Source organism: Megascapheus bottae, chromosome 4 (genome assembly GCF_031878675.1).
Source record: "Megascapheus bottae isolate mThoBot1 chromosome 4, mThoBot2.hap1, whole genome shotgun sequence".
Classification (NCBI taxonomy): domain Eukaryota; kingdom Metazoa; phylum Chordata; class Mammalia; order Rodentia; family Geomyidae; genus Megascapheus; species Megascapheus bottae.
Genome location: NC_143512.1, coordinates 85,197,062 through 85,221,264, shown reverse-complemented (window position 1 = coordinate 85,221,264; position 24,203 = coordinate 85,197,062). Strand labels below are relative to the sequence as shown.

At 62.5% G+C, this 24,203-nt stretch overlaps 1 protein-coding gene across 1 annotated transcript; it reads right to left on the bottom strand.

Annotated features, from left to right (window-relative positions):
* Positions 1–17,087: 17,087 nt before the first annotated feature.
* Irx4 (iroquois homeobox 4) lies at positions 17,088–20,682 on the bottom strand. Its single transcript, XM_090331062.1, has 4 exons — positions 20,197–20,682; positions 19,774–19,883; positions 18,674–19,020; positions 17,088–18,372 (listed from the first exon to the last, which is right to left on the bottom strand). The coding sequence occupies exons 1-4, from the start codon at positions 20,680–20,682 to the stop codon at positions 17,561–17,563; spliced, it is 1,755 nt and encodes a 584-aa protein (XP_090187188.1). The 3' UTR covers positions 17,088–17,560.
* Positions 20,683–24,203: the final 3,521 nt, after the last annotated feature.

Below are 24,203 nucleotides of genomic sequence, written 5' to 3'. Positions count from 1 at the left end.
CCACACTGCTTTCCAGAGTGGTTGAACAAGTTTGCACTCCCCCCCACAGTGCAGTGGTGATCCCTCCTGGCACATCCTATTCCTTTTTATAAAGTTTTCAGGGTGTCTACTTTTAAGGAGGGGAATCTTTTTATTAATGTAAATCTCTAAATCACATTCTGCAATCTCTAACTCCAAAAAAAAAAAAATAAGATTGAATTTGGGTGAACCAAGAAATGCGTGAGCTATTTACACAGAAACCAAGTTGAATCTGCCCCGTAACGATGCGGAAATTGCTGTTAATTCCTAACTGTCATTGGATGGTAAGAAATATTCCACACCAGCAGTCAGTTCTGTTGTGTGTCGGGGCGGCGTGGACAGCAGGGGTGGGTCAGCGCTCGGGCGCCCAGCGGCCTGCGGTGAGGGCGTGGACACACGGAAAGGTATGGAGCCACCAGCTCTCAGCGGCCCTATGACAGGACACCGCTGCGTGCCCTGCTGTGTCACGTTGATTTCTATTCATTTTCTTCGAGAATCCTTGTTTTTAAAATCATTTCTCAGTGAAGAAACCGGTCCATGATACCTTCCGGAACTTTGGCTCCCTGCGGTGCCACCATCCCTAAGGTCCCTAAGGCCTGAGGAGGACGGGGTCCCCGTGCTGGCGCCACCCCTGGGGAGCCGGCCTCTCCCAGCGAGGAGGGCGGTGCTCTTCCAGGGCGGGCAGAGCTCTCTGTGGAGGGAGAGCAGCAGACGTGATGCGTGATGCGTGCACCTCCATGCTGCCGCAGGTGTGGGGACACGAGGCTCTGTCTACAACTCACATTGCCTCAGCCTGCCAGATGCAGAGAGGGTGGAAGGCAAGGAGGGGCAGGGGGGTGGGGAGGAGGGGGGAAGAGGGGAGGGAGGTGGGGAAGGGGGAGGTCTTTCCAAGTTGGGGCTCTGTGCCCTGCTCTGACCCTTCTGGCAATCCAGGCAATGGGCAGCAGCAGGGATCATGACATCTCGTTCCACGGGAGCGGGAGCTGGGCTCCTCCTCCTCCTCCTCCTCCTCCTCCTCCTCCTCCTCCTCCTCCTCCTCCTCCTCCTCCTCCTCCTCCTCCGTGCCTCATTCCACGGGAGTGTGTGCTCCTCCAGCACTCCAGTGGCCATCCTGCCAGGCGCTAGCACCACTCTGTATTGACAGGTCCAGAATGCCTCTCTGTGCCTGTGCCCACTGCTTCCAGTGTCCAGGGTGCATGTACTGTGTCCCGGGGTGCCTGTACCCGACAGCCACACCTTCCGCGCCAGCTTTGCCTGGGGTCATTCTCTAGCTGGGGTCCCCAGGACAGTGTAGGCCCTGGGCTGAGCTCACAGAGTGGCTTCTGTGGCTGCCTTCAGGGAGGCCTGTGAGGACCTGCCCCGGTGTCTGAGGAGGGGCTGTTGATAAACAGGGGTGTGGAGACTGAGCCAGGGTACAGGTGTGAGGACCTGCCCCGGTGTCTGAGGAGAGGGGCTGTTGATAAACAGGGGTGTGGAGACCCAGCCATGGTACAGGTGGGAGGCTTTGAGTTCCAGATAGAGCAACTCTGCAACAGGAGCTTCCTCCCTCCGCCACGCTCGCTGGGGGGATTTCCTCACCTCCTCTCCTGCTTGCTGGGCTGTGATGACACCATGACTGCCTGCTGTCTCCTGGAGCCAGGGGCCATCTTGGAGGGAAGGGCAGTCGTGGTTCTCGTGGAATCACACGTGCACGCACCCTCCCCGGTGCAGGCACGAGCACACAGAAGGAGCACTCATGCACACACGGGCACGCACATGGCACCCGATCCTGGTGGGATTTGCTAATAGCCAGGTGAGTTCCACTTCTATCCAGTGCGCTCCTCGCTTGCGTCAGGCAGACCTCACCTGCTTAGCCTTGTGGAACCCTTGTCCCCCATCTGTGAGAGGGGCTCAGGATTCATCCTGTTTAACAGCGGGGCCTCATGAGGTGGGCACAGCCGAGGGCCTGCCTTGGCCTGGCCCGTCTGTCCAGCCACCCTGCGCTGCAGGCCTTCCTCTGCTCTCATCAAGAAAGAAGCCTAAGGCTATGGCCTCTTAGCTCACACCAGGCCCCAGGCCCTTCCGGCCCCCCCATCCATAGCTTATGCAGTGCAGGCAGAGGCTCCCGAGGGCCTCTGTTCTCTTCTTGTCTGATGGCTTCATTTTGGCTGGAGAAGTCATGTTCCGAGAAAAGAGTGATTTCCCCGGGTGCAGGTCTGGGAGCGCAGAGCCACTTCCGGTTCTGGTCTGACCTTTGGGACCGTCTTCCCGTCACCTGGCCACAGCTTGTGTGTCCTGGTCCCAGAGACTCAATGGCTCTCAGAAGCGGCCACGCCCCACTTCCCTGAGGCATGTGTGGAGGCCCAGGGCCCAGCACGCCGCTGCCTGCAGAGGGGATGGCTGAACAGATAGCCCAGCCTTACCTTAACCCTGGGCGCCGGGAGCTGCCTGTGGCCCTGGTCCTACCGGTACTTTTCCCCCGGGAATGAGTGTGAGTTGTTGCTCTGGAATAATGCGGACAGGCACTGCCCCCAGGGTCGTGAGCCTTCATCGTGAGCAGAAGCCCACCTGCCTCCAGCCAGGCAGGGAGGGAAGACCATCCAGGCCCCTGCAGAGCGTGGGTCCCCAGTAGACTGGATGGGAGGAGCCTCTGCAGACCAGGGCCAGAATGCTGTGTAGATGGACCCAGGCCAGGGGCCAGTTGACCAGGAAGGACAGACTCACACACCCGAATGCACGCACTTAGGCACAGGTATGTGCATTCACAACAGGCTCACACACCTTGACACACACACACATGAGCACCTGAATGCACGCATGTTCATGCAGGCGCAATGCACACAGACTCTCATGTACATACTCACACACAGTAAATGCACGCTCTCACCCAGGAATGTACAGCACATGTGCATGCACGAGCATAAACTGATTTGCTCACACAGCCTCTCGCACAGCAGTCACATGCTTGCATGCATGCAAACATATGCACCCTCACATACAAATCTTCATGCATGCCTGTGCATGCACACACATGCAGACACGCCCACACGTCACACACACCTGAAGGTAGAGGTACACAGATTCTCATGCACACAGGCTCTCACACACATGTGCAATCCGCACACTCACACACATGTGATCTCACTCTCGGAGTGTGGGGAGAGCAGGGATGATTTTCAAGTGGGCTCTGGGGAGATGGCTTGTCACGCAGTACCCGTCGGGTGGGGCCAGCACCCACTCTCCGGGGACGTGGGCACAGGAGAGGGCACTGTCCAGTGGCCAGAGTTTGTCGAGGAGGACTGAGCTGTGGGAGGAGCCACTGCGTCCCAGCCCTCTGTGGCTGACTGTCCGCCCACCTCCACGGCGGCCTGTGCTCCCCAGAGCCCACCAGCCCACGGAGGAGCACAGCGTCCTCAGATTTCCTGCCTGACTTCCTCCCAAATAAGCCAGGGCTGGCTGACATCTGCACAGCCCCCTCCATCAGCGGGGAGCCAGGTGGGAGAGTCCCCGTGAGGCTCACAGCACTCCCCCCTCCCCCCGCCCCGCCCCGCCCCATCCCTCCTGTTTCCACAAGTCAGTTTTCCTCCTACCCCTCCAGCCTCCCAGCCCCTCCCAGCACCTGCCAGCAGGGACTGAGCCAAGAATTTAGAAGCAAGAATTCCCCCCAGGGACTCACCTGTGTGGTGGCCCAGGCTGGCCAGATCCTCCCCCAAGAAAGGGGAGGCCCCTCCCTACTTCCCGGCCTCTGTCCCTCCCCCGCTGTCCTTCCTCGCCCCCCTCCCCTCCCCTCCCCCATCTCACTTGCTTGTTTCTAGTCTTCCTTTCCTTCTGGCTGCTCTGTCCAGGGCTGTGGGTTGAACCAGGCGAAGGGACAGGGGAGCAGAGCAGCACACTGGCCTGGTGGTCAACGTTCTTCGTGGGGAGGACACAGCCCACCTAGAGTTTGCTGAGCTCGGAGGTCATTTCTGCATGGTGGCCTGGGACGGTCCTGCGCTGGCTGGGGACATGCAGAGCCCAGGGCCCAGGGAGCCGAGGGGGCGTGCGGGGGGCCGGGGGCGTTGCTTCTCCTGGTCTTGGGAACCGCAGTCCTCTGGCCCCAGGCCCTGCACTGCCTCTGCTGATACAGTCTCTCCCCGGACACCTTCCACTGAGGACAGAGGGAGGCCTGGTGGAGCCGTCCATGCTGGAGGACACCAGCCCTTCATCAGAGAGCGGCCACCCATCACAGAACCACGTGGGTCTGCGTGTAGCACACACACACACACACACACACACACACACACACACATGCACACACAGGCACACAGCTGTTTGTGTATGCAAGACCTGGATTTTCCCCACTCAATTCATGGGCCGTCCTATGTGGACACGAGGTGAATTCTGCACCCCAGGAGCGAGCCGTGCAGGAAGGCCCGCCCTCTGGACCTGCATTTCTTCCCAGACTGGTGGCCTCTGACACACGGGTAGTGACAGCTGGGAGCGAGGACGTGTCAGAGCTGTGACCTTTCCTCACTTCTCCCTGTCCCCACTGTGGAATCTGGAAGGCTCTGCAGGCCTGTTGCAGGGTGAGAGCCAGGCCCTGTCAGAGGACATCTGTCAGGGGGCAGGGCGGGCACCTGACCTTGCAGCCCTGCGCTGGAGAGGGCAGCACACACGGGCCATCTGGCACATTCTGACCTGGGTGGTGACAGGCGCCATTTCACCACTCCTGGAGCTGAGACCCAGGCCCACGCCGGGCCCAGCCCCACAGCCCAGAGCCACACTTGACTGGGAAGGGGCTGTGGGTGGCCGAGCCACGGGAGTCTCCCTCTGGACAGGGGTCAGTGTACCCTTGGACTGGAAGCCCCTCCGTGGCACCCTGCTCCCCTAACACTCACATGTCCCCACTCAGCTGCCTGTCATGCTTGGGGGACAGGAAGGGGGTCTGGGTGCCTACATCCCCAAGCTGCGACTGCCAGGCAGAGCCAGCAGCTGTCTTCATCATGTCGGAGGGGAGGGGAGGAAGACAAAATCCTAATCCCAGCACTCTGTGGCACAAGATGAAATCATCTCTCCCTCCCGCTCCCCCTGCCTCTCCCAGTCTCCCTCTCCCCCTCCCTCCTTCTCCCTCTCCCCCTCCTTCCTTCTCCCTCTCCCCCTCCCCTGCCTCTCCCAGTCTCCCTCTCCCCCTCCTTTCTTCTCCCTCCTTCTCCCTCTCCCCTCCCTCCCTCTCCCTTTCCCCCTCCCTCTTTCTCCCTTCCCCTCCCCCTGCCTCTCCCAGTCTCTCTCTCCCCCTCCCTCCTTCTCCCTTCCCCTCCCCCTGCCTCTCCCAGTCTCTCTCTCCCCCTCCCTCCTTCTCCCTTCCCCTCCCCTGCCTCTCCCAGTCTCCCTCTCCCCCTCCCTCCTTCTCCCTCCTCTCCCTCTCCCCCTCCCTCCTAAGCCCTCTCCCTCCTTCTCCCTCCCTCTCCCCCTGCCTCTCACAGTCTCCCTCTCCCCCTCCCTCCCCCTCCCTCCTTCTCCCTCCCCCTCCCTCCTTCTCCCTCCCCCTCCCCTGCCTCTTCCAGTCTCCCTCTCCCCCTCCCTCCTTCTCTCTCCCTCCCTCCCTCGCCTTCTCCCCCCCTCCCTCGCCTTCTCCCCCACTCCTCTGTCCCCTGCTCTGTCCCCTGCCTGGTTAAGGGCTGTGCAGACAGCTCCTGGGATGGCTCAGCATGCTGGCTAAGGCCGGGGCAGAAGAGGACGGAGGCTGGTGGTTTGGGGGCAGCCGTGGGCGTCTTCCTCCTCCTCCTCCTCCTCCTCCTCCTCCTCCTCCTCCTCCTCCTCCTCCTCCCACACCAGTGCTCACCCCTGCACCCCAGGGAGCCTCACAGGAGGGGCGGGGGGAGGACATCACTTTTCAGCAGTGTGGCCCCCAATCCTCCCGGGCCTCCTGCCCACCATCCTGGACTGGTGTCTGGGATATATGTCTGGACATATCCTGTCTGCTGAGCCCAGAGGTGGGAGCTGCAGGGGCGTCTGGCTCGGGCGGTGGATCCCTGCCCTCCTCTCTAGCCCAAGGGGTGTGTGTCGGGAGCTGGTCCACGGGCTGTGAGTCCACCGGCCGTGGCACCCCTGGGCTGAGGCCACGTGTGACCAGATGGCTCATCACAGAACCAGACTGCCGGTGAGCAACGATGCTCTATGGCCGCCATGCAGTTCAACGGCCTGGCTGCTGCTTCTCTTTGCAGATGACATGTACTTTTGTTTGGACCGTGTCAACTTGGGGTTTAATTGGTGTGTAGGCTGTGAGCATGAATTAAGGCACGTGTCATTTACTTATGCCATAAGATTCGCCATTAAGTGAGAAAGGAAATACAACACAATTTCAAAATGAAGTTTGGATGGGAAACGTTGCTTGGCCTCTACACTTTGCCTGGTCTGAGGAACTCAGCAAAGCCATTGCTTGGGTCTTTTGGTTCTGAGGAGGGGCTGGGCTGACACCAGGTGGGGGCTAGGCAGAAGGGACCCATTTAGAACCTGGGGCGCAAGCTGAGAGCCCATGGGAAACATCATGGGAAGAAGTCACCAGGCTGAGTAGGTCGAGAGGCAGAAAGACTAGAGGATGGGTGAAAACACTGGCTTTCTTCTTATGTGAGAATGGATCCTGCCCCAGCCCCCCGGCAGCCCCCGTGGCTATCCTGAGGAGGGCTTTCTTTTCCATGGCCCCAGCCGGCCCCCAGAGGACTCCCTCCACACGGCCTTTCCGAAGGGAAGTCCTGCTGTCCACGCACAACCTCTGGATAGCTTGCAGGCAGAGCGGTGACCCCAGACGCAGACACGGAGCCCCGACGAGGCAACCACTGGGAGGGGCCAGCGGCCTCCACAGCCTCCTGACAGAGGGGCCCCATGTGATGGGGCCTGTGTGACCTCTGGGAGCAGATACCTGTGGGCGCCGGTCCAGGAGGGCTGCTCACCCAGAGTCCACACGTGCGGAGAAGGCAGGGTGCAGGTGGGACACAGGCTGTACTCCGATCGGGGGCATCGGTGTGCAGTGAGGCCTGGTGGCCTGGGGGTGAGGTCCCCACGGGAGGACACGCCCACAGTCCCAGCCATGCCTGGTGGCCTGGGGGTGAGGTCCCCACGGAGGACACGCCCACAGTCCCAGCCATGCCTGGTGGCCTGGGGGTGAGGTCCCCACGGAGGACACGCCCACAGTCCCAGCCATGCCTGGTGGCCTGGGGGTGAGGTCCCCACGGGAGGACACACCCACAGACCCAGGGCCCCATGCTGGAGCTGGAGGCTGCCCACCACGGTCTCGGGCAGTACCTCTGTCCCCGCCCAGCTTGGCTGACATCAGCCCCCTCTTCTGTGGCCACCATGGAGACACCTGGGAAGGACAAGCAGGGGACATGAGGTAAAGGGTGGATGCGCAGGAACCAGGGACAACAGCGGAGAGAGCGTGGCTCGAGGCCGAGGAGCGCGGCGCTGGTGTGTCTCAGTGTGGAGGGCGGTGGGTTTGGCTCCTGCTGTCCAGTGACCTGACCTAGCTGAGATCACTCTGTCCCTTGTCCCTCGTCTGGCCCTACAGCCTGGACGGTCCTGGTCTGAGCAAAGTGGCACCTTCGGGGAGCGGGCTCTGTGCTGGAGTCCAGGCGGTAGGCAGAGTGACGTGTTCTGCTGTGGAGCCATCTGAGTGACGGGTCGGGCGTGATGGCCTTCTTCCCAGCCGGGCTCCAGCCCGTGTGGCCTGCGTGTGATCACACGTGGACACGCGTGGCCTGGCCCTCTGGCCCAGTGGCTTGGAGGGCCGGTGGATCACCGTGGGTGCTAAGCAGATCCTTGCCCCCTCCCCACAGTGCGGTGCTACCCCAGGGAGTGGGAGGTCAGAGGGCAGCCCCGCCCCCCCGCCCCGCCCCGCAGACGCCCTGGCCATGTGGAAGAGCAGCATTTGGCCCTGGACCTGTGAGAACTTGGCTGGTGGCAGCAGTGAGGCACTGCCGGGTGCCGGGGACCCCACAGGCCTGCATGCTGGGTGCCTGGCTCAGGAGGCCCTCAAGGCCTTCTAGGAGCTTCATTAAAACAGGGGAGGGGTAGGATGAGCCTACCCAGAGGTCAGCCTCGACACGGGGCAGGGACGTGCAGAGGGAGGCTGGCCGAGTCGTGTGAGTCCCGTGCCAGGGCTCCTGTGGGCCCCAGGTGGGCCACGTCCATCCTGTGGGTATTTCTGTGCTGCACCCCGTCTGGGGACAGGAGGCCCCATCGGGCTGATCCGGGGGAGGGAGGTCTGGAGTGTTTGTTATGTCTACTGCTTGGCCTGCTGGCCCTCTGACTTGGAGTGACCTTCAGTGCCCTGTGCCAGGGGCTGGGGACCACAGCTCATCCCACAAAGGGACAGGTTGACGAGTCTGGAGCCATCCGCCCTGGTCCTCCTCCAGCATGGGGTGTGGGCGCCCTGCCTGGGCGCTGTGGGCGGGGGTGTCCAGGGCCACTCACTTCTTCTTGTGCCATGTAATTGCCACATCATCCAGACTCCCCCTGCCCACGGCACAGGGGCATGGACTCCAAGGAGCCCACGGAGCCCACGGCTGGCCACTGGGCACCTCGCACCAGGGCACAGAGTTCAAGAATGCTAAGATCTTCAGCAGCCTCGGCTGGACCTGACTCCGTCGCGGACAGCAAACCCCCACTCCCCGCCGGGGCTCCGACCCCGTGGCCATTCAGTGTGCAGTGCCTCCTGCCCTACCTGCCCTCCCCCACCCCTGCCTGGACATGGACACCCGAGGTAGAGGGTCAAGACGTGGAGCTGGCTGGCTGGCAGCTTCCCTTCCCAGCTCGGGCAGCTGTGGGTGGGGCGCCAGCCCCCGGGGAGGGAGCCCAGAGTGCAGCGAGCGTGGGCTCCCCTGGGTGCCGTGGACGGACGGGGAGGCACGGGCCGAGACACAGAGGGTGGACGAGTCAACAGTTTCCAAACTGCCACGTGCAGGACCTCTGAGAACAACTTTGTGTGTGTAGCTTGGCCTTTCTTCCTAAATGTCTGTGCCCCCATACGAGGAAAGGGGGTCCCTCCGCCCTGCTGGCCACCAGCCAGGGGCTGGCGCAGTCACGTGACTGGCAGTCCTGCGTTGAAAACAAGCAGACGCTCACCATCTGGAGACTGGGCTGTGAGGGGCTGATGAACCACGGGCTATTTAAACACCAGGACGCCCTGGGAGAAGAGCTGAGCCACCGAGCCTGCTCCCCGCGCTGTGGACCAGAGTGGGGTCTGCGTGAGAGCGCGGAGGAAGCAGGGAGGGAGCCTGTGGCGTGTTAGGGTCACACTTGGCTTTGTTCTGGAAACCAGAGGAATACAGTGCACAGTCTCTAATGTCCAGATGCTTGTAACTAAAGTGACACCTGTGGTGTGTGTGGTGGCATGTGTGTGTGTGTGTGGGGGGGTGAGCAGGAAGCCAGCTGCGCAGGCGCGGGTGACCACTCCGGCAGAAAGCCCTGGTCAGCGAGGCCGGCGCTCTCAGCCCGTGTGCTGTTGCTACTGTCTAGAATCAGGCGAAAGTTTGAAAGGCGGTGACAACCCCTAACCAGCCATGTGGGCTGAGGCTAAGGCAACAGGAGAGGCCTGTGGGCCTCTCCTATGCGGGCCGCAGACCCACCCAGCCGCCCTGGTCCAGAAGGTCCACACCGGCTGTCTCTGGATTGTCCAGCGCTGTGGGGGGCACAGCTACGCCTCTGCAATGTGTCCTGGGGCTGCGGCAGACCCCATCCTCGGGAGCAGCCGTGCCCCTAGCTAGTGAGTTGTTTGAAAAGCAAGGATGGAAGGCGGGGAGTGTGGCCTAGTGGTAGAGTGCCTGCCTGTCATGCACCAAGACCTGGGTTTGATTCCTCCATACCACATCCATAGAAAAGAGCCAGAAGTGGTTTGTTAAATGGCAAGCATTCAATCTAGAACCTACAATGCAGATGACGGGGGGGGGGGTTGCTGTCAGAAAGGGAGGACGCTGATGAAGATTCAGTGTTCATCCACTGCTTTGGTGAACAGCAACTTCTTTGTACAACTACGGAAACACGACAAGAATAAGCCAGCCTCGACGGATAGCCTTCAGAATGCAGAAAAGTGAGTGGCGGGTTAGGCTGGGAGGGGGGGGAGTGCGACGAAAAGGTGACATCGATCAAAACGCTCCCAACTCATGACCTGGTTTGTTAATGGCAACTCCCTCATACAGCTGCTGAAAGATGGTGAACGCAATGTGCATCCGCTGTGGTGCTATCCTATGCCCGGGAAGTATGAGAGGAAAGGGAAAGGGAAAGGAGAGAACAAAATGAGGACAAAGCTGGGGGGCTTCCCAGCAGCGCTGAGGCAGCCAGCGGAGGCGCCAGAGCTGCTGTGCGGGAGCCCAGCTGGCACTGCAGGTGTTGGGTCTGGAGGAAAGGCTGGAGGTGGCACAGAACTGATGTCCACCCCTGCTCGGCTGAGGTTTTCTCCCCATCCTGTGGGTCTGACCAGTCACCATGTGGCCAGGGACTGTGGCCTGTGTCCCCATTGTCCCCACAGGGGCAAGCGTGCTCTTGGTCTCACCACAGGGCCTGCAGCCCTAGGCCATCTCCACGGCTCCCGACCTCACCAGGCACCACAGGTGACCTGAGATGACAGACACCAGAGACTCAGCGTCCCCTCAGGTCTCACCAAGAGCACAATCTCACTGTGCAGTAGCAAGCAGGACGCCACAACCCTGCTCTGTCTGGCCATTCTCTCTCTCTGTCTCTCTGTCTCGTCTTTGTCTGTCTCTGTCTCTGTCTCCGTCTCTGTCTTTGTCTCTGTCTCTGTCTCTCTGTCTCTCTCTCTGTCTCTGTCTCGTCTTTCTCTGTCTCTCTCTGTCTCTTTGTCTCTGTCTCTCTCTCGATCTCTCTGTCTCTGTCTCTCTCTCGATCTCTCTGTCTCTGTCTCTGTCTCTCAGAGAGGCATCTGCTGGTGCTGGGGATGACCTGGCATGAGCTGAGTTATGCAGCAGACAGGAGGAGCAGAGGAAGCCCAGCCCCCCCCACGCCAAGACTGCTGGCCACAGGCCCAGGGTGTCCTGTGTTCACACATGCGTGTGCACCGGCAGAGCACACCTGGGGCTGTCTGTGAACGCGGAGCCTCTGCGGTGCCGCACACCCACCTGCTTGTCTGTGGTGAATTATACTCCGGCCCCAGGCTGTGCTGCTGTGGAGCTGGGGCTGTGTTCAGGCTGATTATCCTGCACTTGGGCTAATGTTCCATGAAAAGAGACTATTATCAAATTCATTAATTAAGGCCCCATTTGCGGCTCCACTGCGATTTCAACCACTTGTGTGCTGGGATGGGTGGGTTCCTGGCGGGCGAGTCTGCGTGGCCTCTGTGGAGTGGAGCCCCAAGATCTAGGTGAGGGAAGCGTGGAGAAGGCCCGGCCAGGCTCTCCAGACCTCAGCCTCCACCCTGGAAGCTCTGGGCAGGGGACGGTGGTGGGGCTGGGGCTGGGGTGGGAAAGAGCTGGTGGCAGTGACTCCCAGGCCTGCAGAGGAGGGCTGAGCCGGGGCCCCAGTGGCCACTGAGGGGGCCAGGGGTGCTGGCCAGAGCCGTCTCGGGCCTCTTCCTCATTCTGCACTCTCCGATGGCCCTGCCACACTCATAGAAATGCCCTCCCTGGGCACTACTGCCCCACCCAGAGGCAACAGGGCCTGTGACTCTATAACCTTTCTACTCCATCCTCCTCCACAAAGCAAACGGCTCCAGAGGCCCCCTGGGGCTCAAACATGCAGCCTCGTCCAGGCAAGTTCTGAAGGGGGCAGCTGCCAGCCCAGCTGTGTCCCGGAACTCCTCATAAGAGTCTGCTCAGCCTCCCAGGGCGTTGAGGCTTCCCGTGTTAGTTTATGTGAGTGTGCATGCACGCAAATGTGTGCCTGTGAGGGCAGACAAAGTGTGCGATTGTACATGGAGGGTGTGTGTGTGTCTATGAACCAGCAATAGGAAGCCCTCCCCTCCTCCGGAGAGTCACAAGTGTCTCCTGAGATGAAGCAAGCTGCAGCCGGGCAGCTGGACGGGTCACTCTGCTTGCTCCTCTCAGCCAGGCTGGCCTCTCCGCTTGCTCCTCTCCACCACACACTCTTTGGAGCTGGGTAGCAGTGACAGGACCTGGAGACTCGGACAATACAGCAAATGCCGTGAATCCCCAGACACCTCTTCTGAGCCTCACACCGGCCCTTGTGCCAAGAGGTGGGGGGCACCTGACAGCAGCCCCCCACAGAGTGCCCACAGGAGGCCCTTCCCCGGCGCTGGGTGGCGCTGGGCACGCCAGCCCGGCTCTGAAGGCAGCTCTCACTCTGCTGAGGAGGGAGAGTCACAGCGCCCACGTGGGCACCAAGTGGCCTGTCGTCCTCGTGTCTCCAGTGCTGCAGCTCAGCTCTGAGCCTTCCTGACATGGACGCTTAGTTCCGACTTCTCCTGCCACTCCAGTGAGGTGACTGAGGTGTTAAATCAGCCATGAAAACAGCCTCTCCTGCTTCCTTGTGTCAGCTCCACCTCTCACTCCCAGCTCTTTAAATATTCTCCTACAGCCCCTGGCACCTCTGGCGTCCAGGCAGCAGCTTCTGCATGCCTGGCCCCTTCCCCTGCTGCGGGCTGCCCTGTCTAGCAACCTGGGAACCAAGTTCAGTGCCTGGCACAGCACCTTCCTGGCTGACCCACCCCTGCCTGAACTCTCAGGTTCCCCTCCCTTTCTATGGACCGGCATTGCCTGCACTGCAGGTTCACCTGGACCCCACCCCGGCCAGCCTGGTCCTTCCAGGGGCCTGGCCTGGGACCTGAGCCCTTCACCAGGACACCTGCCCCCCCTTAGGGTCCTCTGTCAGACTCCTTGCCGCTGCCTGCAGGCCCTGTGTCTGCTCCCCTCCTCTGGGGTTCAACCCCTCACAGAGCCCCTCTTTCTTGGAGACTGGGTCTCCTCTGTAGCCAGGCTGGTTTCAGATTTGAAGTCCTGTTTCAGCTTCAGTCTCCCAAAGCCCTCAGCCCGGCTGGAGATCCTGCAGCTCCTCCCCTCGGAGCCCAAAGGCTGGCCCAGGGACAAGGACAGGTCTGCTGGGTGGCCCCCGAGCTTCCTCTGAATCCACAGCCTTCCAGAACCCCGAAGGGGTATGGCCTGAGCCTGTCCCGGCACCTGGCCTGTGTTCTCAGCAAAAGGGCGACGGGGACCAGTGGAAAATGGACAGTCGCACAAATGCTGTCCACAGGCCTCCTGGTCCGCTTTGTCCTCTGGGGGCACACAGTGGGGATTGAAATAAAACCTTTCCTTCCGGTCCCATTTGGAAGGAGCCTCCCTGGGAAGGCGGGATCTGACTCCAGGGCCGGGGATCTCCTTGTCCGCCCGTCTGCTCATGGTCTGCTCATCTTTGTCACTCCACAGTGGAAGTCCCGGGGGCCCTGAGTGCACTGCCACCCAAACACAGAGATGGGACAGGCGCTCCCCACTCCTCATGCACTCCAACCTTTGGGGCTAGGGTTATCCTGCCTTGTGGGGTTCACTTCTGGTCAGTGAGGGTTGGAGGGGAGGCGGGGTGACCTCCAGATTCATTCCTGGATCTAGAACCTGGGAGAGGGCACCAGCCGCTCTTCAGTGTGGCTGCCGGTGACACAGCCCTCACCCTCGGGGCTGCTTAGAGGATGCCTGAGATGGTCGCCTGTCCTCCAGCCCGTGGAAAACCAGGCAGGTGTATGCTTGGGGCTCACTGAGATCGCAGGGGTTCTGTGCTGACACAGGGGCTCTGCACCCCAGCATTCAGGGTTTTTTTTTTTTTTTTTTGTCAGGAAAGGGTTTCTAGTGAGGCCACTGCCAGGCCTCCAGGAAGTGGCCCTCTCCCCTGCCAGGGGCCTTTGCACTGTCTGCTTCCCCTTATCCCAACTTCTCCACCTCCCGTTCTTCCTTTTCTCCTTCTCTCAATCCCCTTTGCTTCCCACCTCTCTCTCCTCCCTCATTGTTCAGAGTCCAAGAGGAGCTTGAACTGGGGTCAAACCAAGGGGTCACGGTGTGTCCCTCTGGGGCCTGGCTGTCTCTTCATGAGTGGCAGGATGGGACAGCTTTCCAGGACCTTCTGCATCGAAGCCCCAGGGGGAACAGGCAGCCAGGCCAGGGTTGCCTAGAGGGATAGTGGTCCCAGACGACGGGGACGGAGGAAGGGCTTTCAGCCTCCTCGGAGCTGTGCCTTCCTGGGGCTTTGGAAGAGAAGCAGCTAGGCAGCCTGGAGGTGAGCTGAGCCAGCGCCACCCCAGAGGCTGAGAGTGGAAAGAAAGCTCTCGTGGGCCTGGGCTGCCTGGGGCTCCTCTGAAATCTTGAGCCCAAGCTGGGCGCCAGCCTGAGAACCGAGTGGAGCGGGGGACTGAGGGCTTCTCCCTCCAACCCCGAGCAAGGTGGGGGTGGGAGGGGTGGAGCTGAGACCTTAATCCACAGAGAGGCCCTGGGGGTGTCAGGGGCCAGGCCCAGTCTGCCATTGAGATGGAGATGGCGGCTGTCCCCATCCCGGTTCCAGGCTGAGAAGCGGCTCTCCACAGGGGGCCGGGGAGAAGTAGGTGGCATAAATTGCATGCATAATCTCAGGAGAGGTCTCTTTAAGTCTTAATTGGTTGCCTTTTAAATATCATTTAGGGTCTGGCTTCCCTGCCTCTTTAGTTAAGAAGGTGTCCTGTCAAACTCTATTACCTTGCTGATGTCTCCCCTAAGTTAAAGGAGAAAACAGGGAAAGGGGGAGTGAGAGAGAGAGAAAGAAAAAAATGGAACCATCAGGCACGTTTGAGGGTCGATAAAGCTTTTAGATTTGGAGACGGTTTCCGGAGCGGATTTCCTGCGGCTACGAGTTGTTAATGGAGCTTAAGGAGTCATCTCGGCCGGCGGCCTGAGAGCTGTATATTTCCCCCCTGTCCCTTGTCGAGTCTGAATATGCTGCTGTCAGCCTCGCTTAATGAAAAGTTACGCGCCGCTGATTACAGTTTTATTTGGGCTGTATGTAAAGAGCGCCGTTAATTTAGCTTCTCCTCTCTCCGTGTTTGCATTTGCCTCGCCTGAGCGCCCCGGCCGGCCCTGGCGCTGTGGGGTGCACCCTAACGGGCCCTGGGGCTGCGCCCCCACCTTCCTGACAGGCTGGACCCGGCCCCACCCCGTCCGAGGGGGGAGGTTTGGCTCTCAGTCCTCCACCCCGAGGCCCGTTACCGACACACCTGGCTGACCAGAAACAAACCTTGCAGAGGGCACCCCAAGACAGAGGCGGCCAGAAGACAAGCTCAGGCGTTGGGGGTGTTCATCCTGTGTGTCGCCCCAAAATGTGTCTGAGCCTGCGCCAGGTGATGTCTTTATCTTCCGCGGTCGCCCAGTCCAGACCTGGGGATTCCGGCAAGGGGAGCTTCGGGAGGCCAGAGCTGCCAGGAGCCTGGGGCCTGGTACCTGGTACCCAGGGGCTGGAGCCATTGCTCAGAGGCCCCGACTGCAAACTTGGGGCGGTGGGCACCTCTGGATAGAGAGTCCGGCAGGGTAGGGTGGGGGGAGCTGCCTGCCTGAGCCACCTCAGCGCCCCAGATCCCCAAGCAGAGCCAGCTGCAGCCGGGGCACACAATCTAGGTCCAAGCCTGGACTCCTGCCCGCCCCCCCACAACCTTCCCCTGCCGCCCTCAGCCCTCACCACCCCTCTGCCACTGAATCAGCCATGCCGTTTTTTTTCTGCAGAAAATACCTGGCTTTGTCTAGGATTGGGTGGGGGTGCACGGGTGACCGGCGAGGCTGCATTAAAATTCCTGGCACCCCCGCTCAGGCCCCACGCACGTCCCCGGAGACGCCACTCCCGCTATTACTGTCAAGTACCCTTGGCTCTTTATTTTTGCCCTTTTATCTATTACAACTAATTCGAGTTCTTTTGCCCTTTTCAGTCTAAGACGTGGGCTTTCCGCAAAGCCTCCCCTGCCAGCGCTCTCTCGGAGCGCGGAGCCTTTAGAAATTGAGGGGTTTACTGTCAAAATGAAAATTTCACTTCAAATTATCTTGGCTGATGTTTGCTCGCCAGGCCGGGGGCTCCCGCCGCAGCCTTTTGACAGGCGCGTCGGCGGCGGCGGGCGGATAACATCATCCAGGAGAGGGAAAGTCGACGCGGTGACAGCGTGGGCCACGGACAATCCAATTATTTTGCGCGGGCCAGCAGGCCTGGGGTTCAGGGCAGCCCTAGCCTGCTGCTCGGGGTCCCAGGGCGGGGTCCTGCTCAGGGAGTCCTGCCCACCCCCCCACCTGCCTTCCCTCTGGACCCAACGCCAGCTCCCCAGGCCCTCTAGTCCGCTTCCCAGAGTGGCCTGTCCCTGGGAGCCAGGCCCCAGAAGGTCCTGTCTGTCCTGCCAAGCCTGGTCTCACTCTCCTTCAAAGCCCACAGGCTCGGGAGTGAACTGGCCCAGGCAGCAGCTCCGCAGTGGCGGAAGGGGTTCTAGTCCAGGACGTGGGCTCCAGGACTAGACCAGGTCCCTGGTTTGTGACCGTCACCTTCTTAAGGACACTGGGACTTGGGTGGGGCCCCTGAGGGGAGCAGAGTGCTTGCAGTTGAGTGGAGAGGGCAGACGCCAGGCCAAGCCACAGCAACCTGGGAACGCACCGGAGAACCCCCTGAGAAGGGGGAGGGGTGAAGCCCGGCCGTCTGGGGGCAGCGAGGCCGTCCTCTCCCTTCAAGAGCCTCTGGGCATTCAGAAAGTACTGAATCCAAACACCCATGGCGTGGTCTTGAGTCAAGTTTCCAGGCTTACATTCGCACAGGGAGGCACAGTCCTGAGTTAGCAGACATTTTGCTCCTAGGAAAAGGAGGGGAGCGGACTGAACCCTAGTCACCCCAGTATGTGCCTGTGGAGAGAAATTTGTTCTGTAGCATGTCTTCCTTGGTATTGGATTTTAATCCAATGCATTTCTGAACCAAGCTGTAAACGTAAGTAACTGTGGCTGAATTATCTACACGCACTGGAAAATGGCTCTTTTTGCTAGGCTTAGCACCCCCATTCTGAAGGCAGAGTCTGGGTCCACCCAGCATCCCCTCTCCCTCCAGCTCCAGGGTGAGAATAGCCTTCCCTGGACTTCTCCAGCCCCCGGGTCTGCAGCGCAGTGGTTTCGCAATGCAGTCACCACCACTAGGTTTTATTGGTTTTGTTATAGTAGCCTCTCGGAAGCAGGCAGCTATGGGTGTGAACATACATTTTAGAAAAGATAATTTCGTCGAGTCCAGAGTGTGCTGTCGTGTAAACTGGTGGGCGTGCTGTTGGTGAGCCAGTGTGCTGAGGATGGATTTGGAGGGTGAGCAGGCTCTGGGCAGTCTTTGGAAGGATTCGAGCATGCCTCCAGCCCACAGGACACAGCAACCCCAAACGCCCCCAACGCCTTTTCAGTGTGGACTTCACACTGTGAGAACTCCCTTCTGCGGGAGGCTGGCCTAGCCCTTCCAGTCAGGAGGCCCAGCTCGGGTCCTCTCGCTCAGGCACACGGGCTGCCTCCGTCAGCATGCGCTTGCCTTCCCTCTGGAGGCTGTAAAAAGTCTGAGCACGCCAGGCCAGCCTACAGCCCCAGTGCCGGCTCCCTGGGCCCCGCAGGCTTTAGGCGCAGAAGGGCTTGCCACCAGCTTTGGGCATGGCCAGCAGCTCCCTGGCCGCACTGGCGTTTGGGGCATCTTGAGGCGTGGTGGGTGGAAAAGCCCGTGCCAGGGGTGCTGTCAGCAGGCTGGCCCCCGCCCCCAGCGAGCGTCCCAGAGGCCCTGGGTCCAGAAGGGTGCCCTTGGCAGTGGCCCAGGCCTGGTTCAAAGTGCTGTGCCTGAGAATGGGGTCGTGGAAAACCCCGTCTACCCAGTTTCTGAGACTGGTTACTGGGGAGTCCTGGTGCCTGTCGAGGGCCCCAGCAGGGGGTGGGGCCGCAGGGGGCGCTGAAGGTGCTCCTGCGGGGGTGGCAGGACCTTGTCGCTTGAGCATGCACGATGGAAATTCAGTCTGGCTCAGGGTTGTGGCTGCTGCAGTGGCTGTGTGGGCCAAAGACCAGATGCGGGGCTTTGCCTCTAGGCCGGCTGGCACCCCAGCAGGTACAAAGCTCAGCTTAGCTTCGCAGGCTTGTGGGCCTCCCTCAGCGCCTGGCTGTGGCTCTGGCCCCACTACCACGCCCCGGAGGCAGCTTCGTGCTCTCTCCACGTCCTCATTCCTGGCAGGCTGGCCACTGGAGGCCAAGGGCAGATGGAGATTACCTGAGGTCTCCTTGCCCTGGCCGCCAGGGCCTTCGGGTGTGGCGGGGACACGCTCCAGGCTGCCCCCCAGGGGCTGGAAAGCGGCCTTCAGCTCACACTCTGGGGTCTCTGCCTCCAGAGGGTCGAAGTCGTCCAGGTCACTGAGCTCCAGTTCCTTGTCTTCTTTTCCCAGGGGTTCTGCTGGGAGAGAGGGCATGGTTAGCTGAAGGCACGCTGTGGGCAATCAGGCTACCCTTGTCTTCTCGTCCCGAGCCAGGGAACCCGTCCTTCGCGCCACCCCACCCGGTGCCGTCTTCTCTGGAGCTCTCCCTTCTGGAACTGAGCATGCACATGTGATGTTTTCAGACTGGACTTTCGATGTCTGTCAGCATTCCCACCAGTACCACTCCCATCCCATGGACACGGACAGGCCTGCTGTCCAGAGCGCCCCATGCGGGAGACACGGGCCCCTCACCACCGGCCCCGCCCCCACACCCACCTTCACTTTTGGTGCTCTTGAGGCCCTGCTCCCGAGCCTCCTCCTCACCGGCCTCCTCCTCCTGCTCCTCCTCCTCCTCCTCGCCCTCCCCGTAAGGCCGCTTCTCATCTGCACACTTGTTCCGAGGCGGCCACGTCATCTTGTTCTCCTTCTTGAGGCGCCGGCGCGCGTTGGCGAACCAGGTGGAGACCTGCGTGAGGGTCATCTTGGTGACGATAGCCAGCATGATCTTCTCGCCCTTGGTGGGGTAGGGGTTCTTGCGGTGCTCCTGCAGCCAGGCCTTGAGCGTGGCCGTGGTCTCCCGCGTGGCGTTCTTGCGCCGCGTGCCGCTATCCACGGTCCCGTACCTACGGACAGGCTGTGCAGTGGGGTGTGCAGGGGAGGGGGCCGGCGCAGGCCCGCGGGGTCCCTGGAGTGGGAGCCCCCGGCTGGATCGGGTCCCCGTGGGGCGTGGACATTGCTTCTCTGCCTTTTGCAGGCGGAGGACCAAGATAATGTTATTACAATGGCAGTGAGCTTCAGAGGTCATGGCCCCTGTCATTCTACGGAGTGGCTTCTCTGAAATCCTTCCTGGGGTTTCTCTCTTGTGCCTTTGATCCCCAAACCGTAAACGTGTATCGCGGATCTGTGAAGCTACTCCCTACAGTGTGAGGGCTGAGGTGGGCTGGGTCGTGGCAGCCCAGGACAGGCCCAGGACTTTTACATTGGAAAAGGTCTTCTGCCCTGGAAGAGGAGTGCCCCGGGGCTCTGGGCTTGGAGACCTCCGGCCTGGTCCTCTGGTTTCACTGCCAGGTCCTTGGCCTGGCATTTACTGGGGTCCCGAAGGTGCTGAAAGTCACGGATCCCCCACCCATCCCCAGGGAGGTACTCGGAAAGTAAGTCACAGCAGTGGGGTCTGGAGTCCTCCCACCACAAGGGGTGGAAGGACCCTGGGGCCAGCTTGGAGGGGCCCCCGGAGGAGATGGAGAGGAGACCGTGGCTGACTGGCTGAAGAGCGATCGAGCCCCCACCAACCCCACCAGCGCCACACCCTCCTCATCTCTTCCCCTGGGGACCGGTGTGGAGGTGGGGCGGGGCCTGGCAGTGCCCGGGCGCCTCACCTGTCATAGGGGTACTGGCTCAAGGCGGGCTCGTAGGAGTAGTAGGCCGCGGCCGCCGGCGCCAGGCCCGCGTGCGTGGATCCGGTTCCGTCCTTGGACTCGAAGCTGTTCTGTGGGAGCCCAGTTGTGGAGTTCAACTCAGGGGAGGGGTTTCGAGAAGACAGGGTGTGGGGATGGGCTGGGGGGGGTTGAGGAAGGGAGGGAGAAGGGGCGGGGGGGAGGGAGAGGGACGGCGGGGGACAACAGGGAGGGTGGGGGAGAGCAGGGAGGGTGGGGAGCAGGGCAGGGCGCAGAGAGCCTCGAAGGAACCCGGGAACCAGGGCACTTGGCACTTGGCGGCGCGCGGCAGCCTCCCCTCCCGTCCCCGGGGCGGCGGGGCCCCGGGCCCCCGGGCCGGGCAGGCGGGCGTGGGGCGCCCCTCACCAGCGAGTAGAAGGCGGACGCCTCGGAGCCGTAGGTCACGTAGTTGCCGTAGCCCTGCGCGCCGCCGTACGGGCTCCCGTAGACGCCGAGCGCGGCCGCCGAGTTGAGCTCGTGGCGCGCCGTGGCCAGCAGCCGGCTCTCGTAGACCGGGCAGTAGACCGGGGCCTGGGCCGGCGCGGCGGGGCCCGGCTCCGCCAGCGGGCGGCCGCCCGACTCGCAGCAGGCGCTCAGGGAGTTGGTGGCCATGAGGAACTGCGGAGAGAGGCCGGGCGGGCCCGGGGCTGGGCCGGGGCGCCTGGAGCCGCGCGCCCCCGGCCGGGACCCCGTCGTCCCCGCCGAGGGCGCCAGGCTCCGCGCGCCCGGCCCGGAGGCCCCCCGAGCCCCAGGACCCTGTGGGGAGCAGGGCGCCCTCCCTCCCCGAGGCCCTCGGGGTCCCCTTACCTGGGGCGCCGAGGAGTAGGGGTACCCAAACTGCGGGTAGGACATGGCGGGCGCGCCCGGGGCCGTGCGGCGGGCTGGCGGGTGCTGCGCGCGGGGACGGCGCGGGGACGGCGCGGGGCGGCCCCTGCGGCGGGGCCCGGGCTCCTAGGCGCTGGACGGGAAGCGGGGGAGCCGGTTAACCGCCGCCCCGCCAACTTTCGTCACCTGCCGAGGCCGCGGGTGGCTGCGCGCGCGTCCCAGCCCCGGGCCTCCCGGGCGCCCGGGCCCCGGCGGCCGCGGAGCCGCGGCGGACACGCATAGTTTGCAAAGAAAAAGGAAAGCAGCAGCAAAGCGGGGAAATCACGAACAAAGCGCCCCGCGTGGGCCGGACCGGCGACGGCAGCCGGGGTCCAGGCCGCCCCGACGCACGCCGCCCCCAGTCACCGAGCGCGGAAGGCGCTTTTAATTAGAAATTAATTAACGAGCAGCTGCGCCTGCACGCCCCGCCGTCGTCATTAGTCTCAATTACAAATGAGCCGGGGAGGGGACCTCGCGCGCGCGCGCGTCTTCCCCGAGTGCCATCAACAGTTAAATTAGCCGCCCGCGCCCGACTCCGCCGCGGCCCCGGCTCCGCGGGTCTCAGAACCGACGGCGGCCCCGGCCGGAGGGCGACCCGCGCCCGGCGTGAGGGTCCCCGCCCTGCCCGCAGCGCGGCGGTCGCGGGGCGCGGCCCCTCCCCCGTCCCCCGGGCCGTCTGCGCTTCCGCTCGGCCCCCGCCGTCGGTTCTCTCCCTCCTTCTCCCCTCCCTCCCTCTCCCAGACCTTTCCCGCGCCCCCCTCCCCAGGCCAAGGCCTCGCAGCCGCGCGCGGAGGTCCGCCGCGCTCGCGGCCCCGGCCCCTCTGGGAGGCTGAGCTCCCCGCGTGCTGCGGGGCCGGGGCGCGGCTGGGGTCGGGGGCTTTGGGCGCCGAGCCCAGGCGCCTCCCCGCCGAGCCCAGGCGCCTCCCGGGTCCGCTTTGCTCAGCTTCCTGCGTGGGGCGCACGGCCGCCGGGCCGCCCGGGGCAGGCCGGGGAGAGCCAAGCGCCCGGCCCGGCCATCCTGGCGAGTCCGGGCGGGCTGGGGGCGCGCTGGGTCCCGGGGCGGGGGGCTCGGGCCGGGCCGGGCCCCGGGATCCGCCGGGAACGGGCCGTGCGCCGCGGCCGTGTGCAGACTTGCTGGGGAGATTCCGGGTTCAGACCTGTACACCGCCCCGGGGTGGCCCTCTAATTAATGATGACGTCTCGCCCTCTCCCCAGCTGCGAGGCTGCCTCCCAGAAAGAGATCCGCCGCGCTGACAGCTCGGTGGAAGGTGATGGATGACTATCTGGAGACCGCAGTACACATCATATAATATCTGCTGCGTAATTGCTTTAATTTACAGAGGAAAATACGAGCGCTCCGATCGCGCTGGACCGCGGCCGGCCACGTCCGAGCCGCGCGCACGGGGAAACCATCGGAAATAATGAATAGCCGCCCCATGCAAATTATTCAGACAGTTTAGCGTCGGTAGCCGGGAGAGATATATAAAGAACACGCGTCAAATGACATTAATAATTGTTTTTGAATTCTGTATTGATTTCATGGCAGGCCCTGTTTATTTCTTTTTCACCTGAATTGCTAATACCACCTTCCTGTAAGTAATAAGAAACTAGCCAGGGGGCCCTCTCGGTGGAAATGAAGCTCAGATTCTCCTTCCTCCTCCTCCTCCTCCCCTCCCCCTCCCTGAGCCTCCCCTCCCCCACTTTGCTCCTCGCAGCTCCAGCCCGGTTCCCTGGCTTTGGCCAAGGCTTCTGAGGAACCTCCTCCCACTTTCCCTTATTTATTGTTTACAAACAACTTGCTCTCTCTTGCCCGGTGAGAGGGGGATAGGAAAAGACCCCGGTACCTGCCTGGGGCCCAGGGTTCTGAAAGCAGGAATTCTGAGAAAGGGCCGCCCTCAGCTGTGCTCCGCTTTTCTTTGGGGTGTGCTCCCAGAGCAGGTTTGGGGAGCGGGCCCAGGAGGGGAAGCCATGGTGGGTCACTTCACCTTGCTCTGGCGGGATACCACGTTTCCTCCTGGGGAGACTGGCCAGGCCCCCAGGGAGCCGGCTGCCATCCTCTGCAGGCAGACAGAGGAGGAAACAGGAATGGCACATCCATTCCCGTGGTGTCCTTCCTACATCAGGTCAGCTAACGGCCGCTTCTGGCCTCCATCTGGCCTCGCTGAAGCGACCCCTTCCCCTTGGCCTAGAAACCTGGCTCACCAATAGAAGATCTGCCAATAGTGATGCTTTCCTCCTCCTGGCCGCCCACCTGGGCTGGGGTGGCACTGGGTCCTGGCCCAACCACACCAGGAAGCTTGCACTGGGCTCCTGCTGGCTAGGCCTCACCAGGGATCTGCCAGTGGGTCCTGCACACAGGGTCCTGCAGCCTGTGTCTGGTCAGCCCCCAGACTGGACTAGCATCCTGCAGTGAGGTGCTGCGTGCAGGAGGCCCCTCTCCTCCCCTCTCCTCCCCCACGCCTGGCCTCTAGGGGCTGGAAGCAGCTCCTCAAGTACCCTTCCTCAAAGTCCAGACCTTGAGAGGAGGGCCTGGTTCCCTCCCCAAAGCAGACAAAAATCCCGGGAGCTGGGGCATCTGCAGCTAGATAAGTTTGCCAGGTGGTGGTGGCGGTGGCGGCGGTGGCAATGACCATGGGGGTGCAGGCTGACCCCATGAGCCTCGGGCAGAGGCCTCAGAGCTAAACCCAGCAGTGACGCTGTAGGCTCTTCCCTGAGGACAGCGGGTGGGTAGTTTCTGGAGGGCTCCAGCAAATCAGGGGGGAGGGCTGCATTGGGGCAGAGTAGGGGTTCACTGTAGATGGCAGGAGCCCACTGACCACCTGTTCTGACTGTTCTGACGTGGGCCGTGGGTGCCGGCTGGGAGCAGAGGCCTAGGGCGCTGCAGGCCTGATCCTGACCTTTCGGGCAGCCCAGTACTGGCGCTTGAAAGTGATTCCCGGGCCGATCCCCCCGGGCACTGGAGCCCCGGGAGCGCTGCCAGCCCAGCGTGGGCCCAGCGGGAGGCCAAGGCCTTCCCCTCCCAGGTGTGGGGACAGCCCGTGGGACTCTGGTGCCCACGCCAGGGGCCCCCGCGAGGCTGGCAGGCCGTCCCCTCGCCGTCGCCCTGCCCCCGCCTGGAAGTCAGCGGGCCGCGCGCCCCGGCTCTTCCCCGGCGCCCGCCCTCCGCTCCGGCCCCCTCCCTGGCTCTCCAGCTACCTCTCCACCCCGCTGGCGGGAGTGAACGCGGCTGGGGCTCCGGAGCTCAGCGCGTCCGTCCCGCCCCGACCCCAGTGGCCCCGGCGAGCCCCAGCCCCGCGCCCGACGATCGCTCCCCACCCCGCGTCCCGAAACTTGCAGCGCCCGAACGCGGCGGCCTCCGGAGGCCCCGGAGGCGAGTGGCAAACTTTGTCCCCTCCGGCGCAAGAGCGATCCCCGCGAAGTTTGCGCGGCGGAGCTCAGCCCCTACCTGCTGGGCGGAGAGCCGGCCGCGCCGCCTGGGCTCGGGGCCGCGGGGAGCAGCGCGCAGCCCG

Excerpts from the sequence above, each read along its gene's own strand:
- Irx4 (XM_090331062.1), bottom strand. The coding sequence starts at position 20,682 with ATGTCCTACCCGCAGTTTGGGTACCCCTACTCCTCGGCGCCCCAGGTA. Across the intron at positions 19,884-20,196 it reads CGTCCGCCTTCTACTCGCTG|AACAGCTTCGAGTCCAAGGA; the intron begins GTGAGGGGCGCC and ends GGGCTCCCACAG. Across the intron at positions 18,373-18,673 it reads CAAGAGCACCAAAAGTGAAG|AACCCCTGGGAAAAGAAGAC; the intron begins GTGGGTGTGGGG and ends CTCTCCCAGCAG.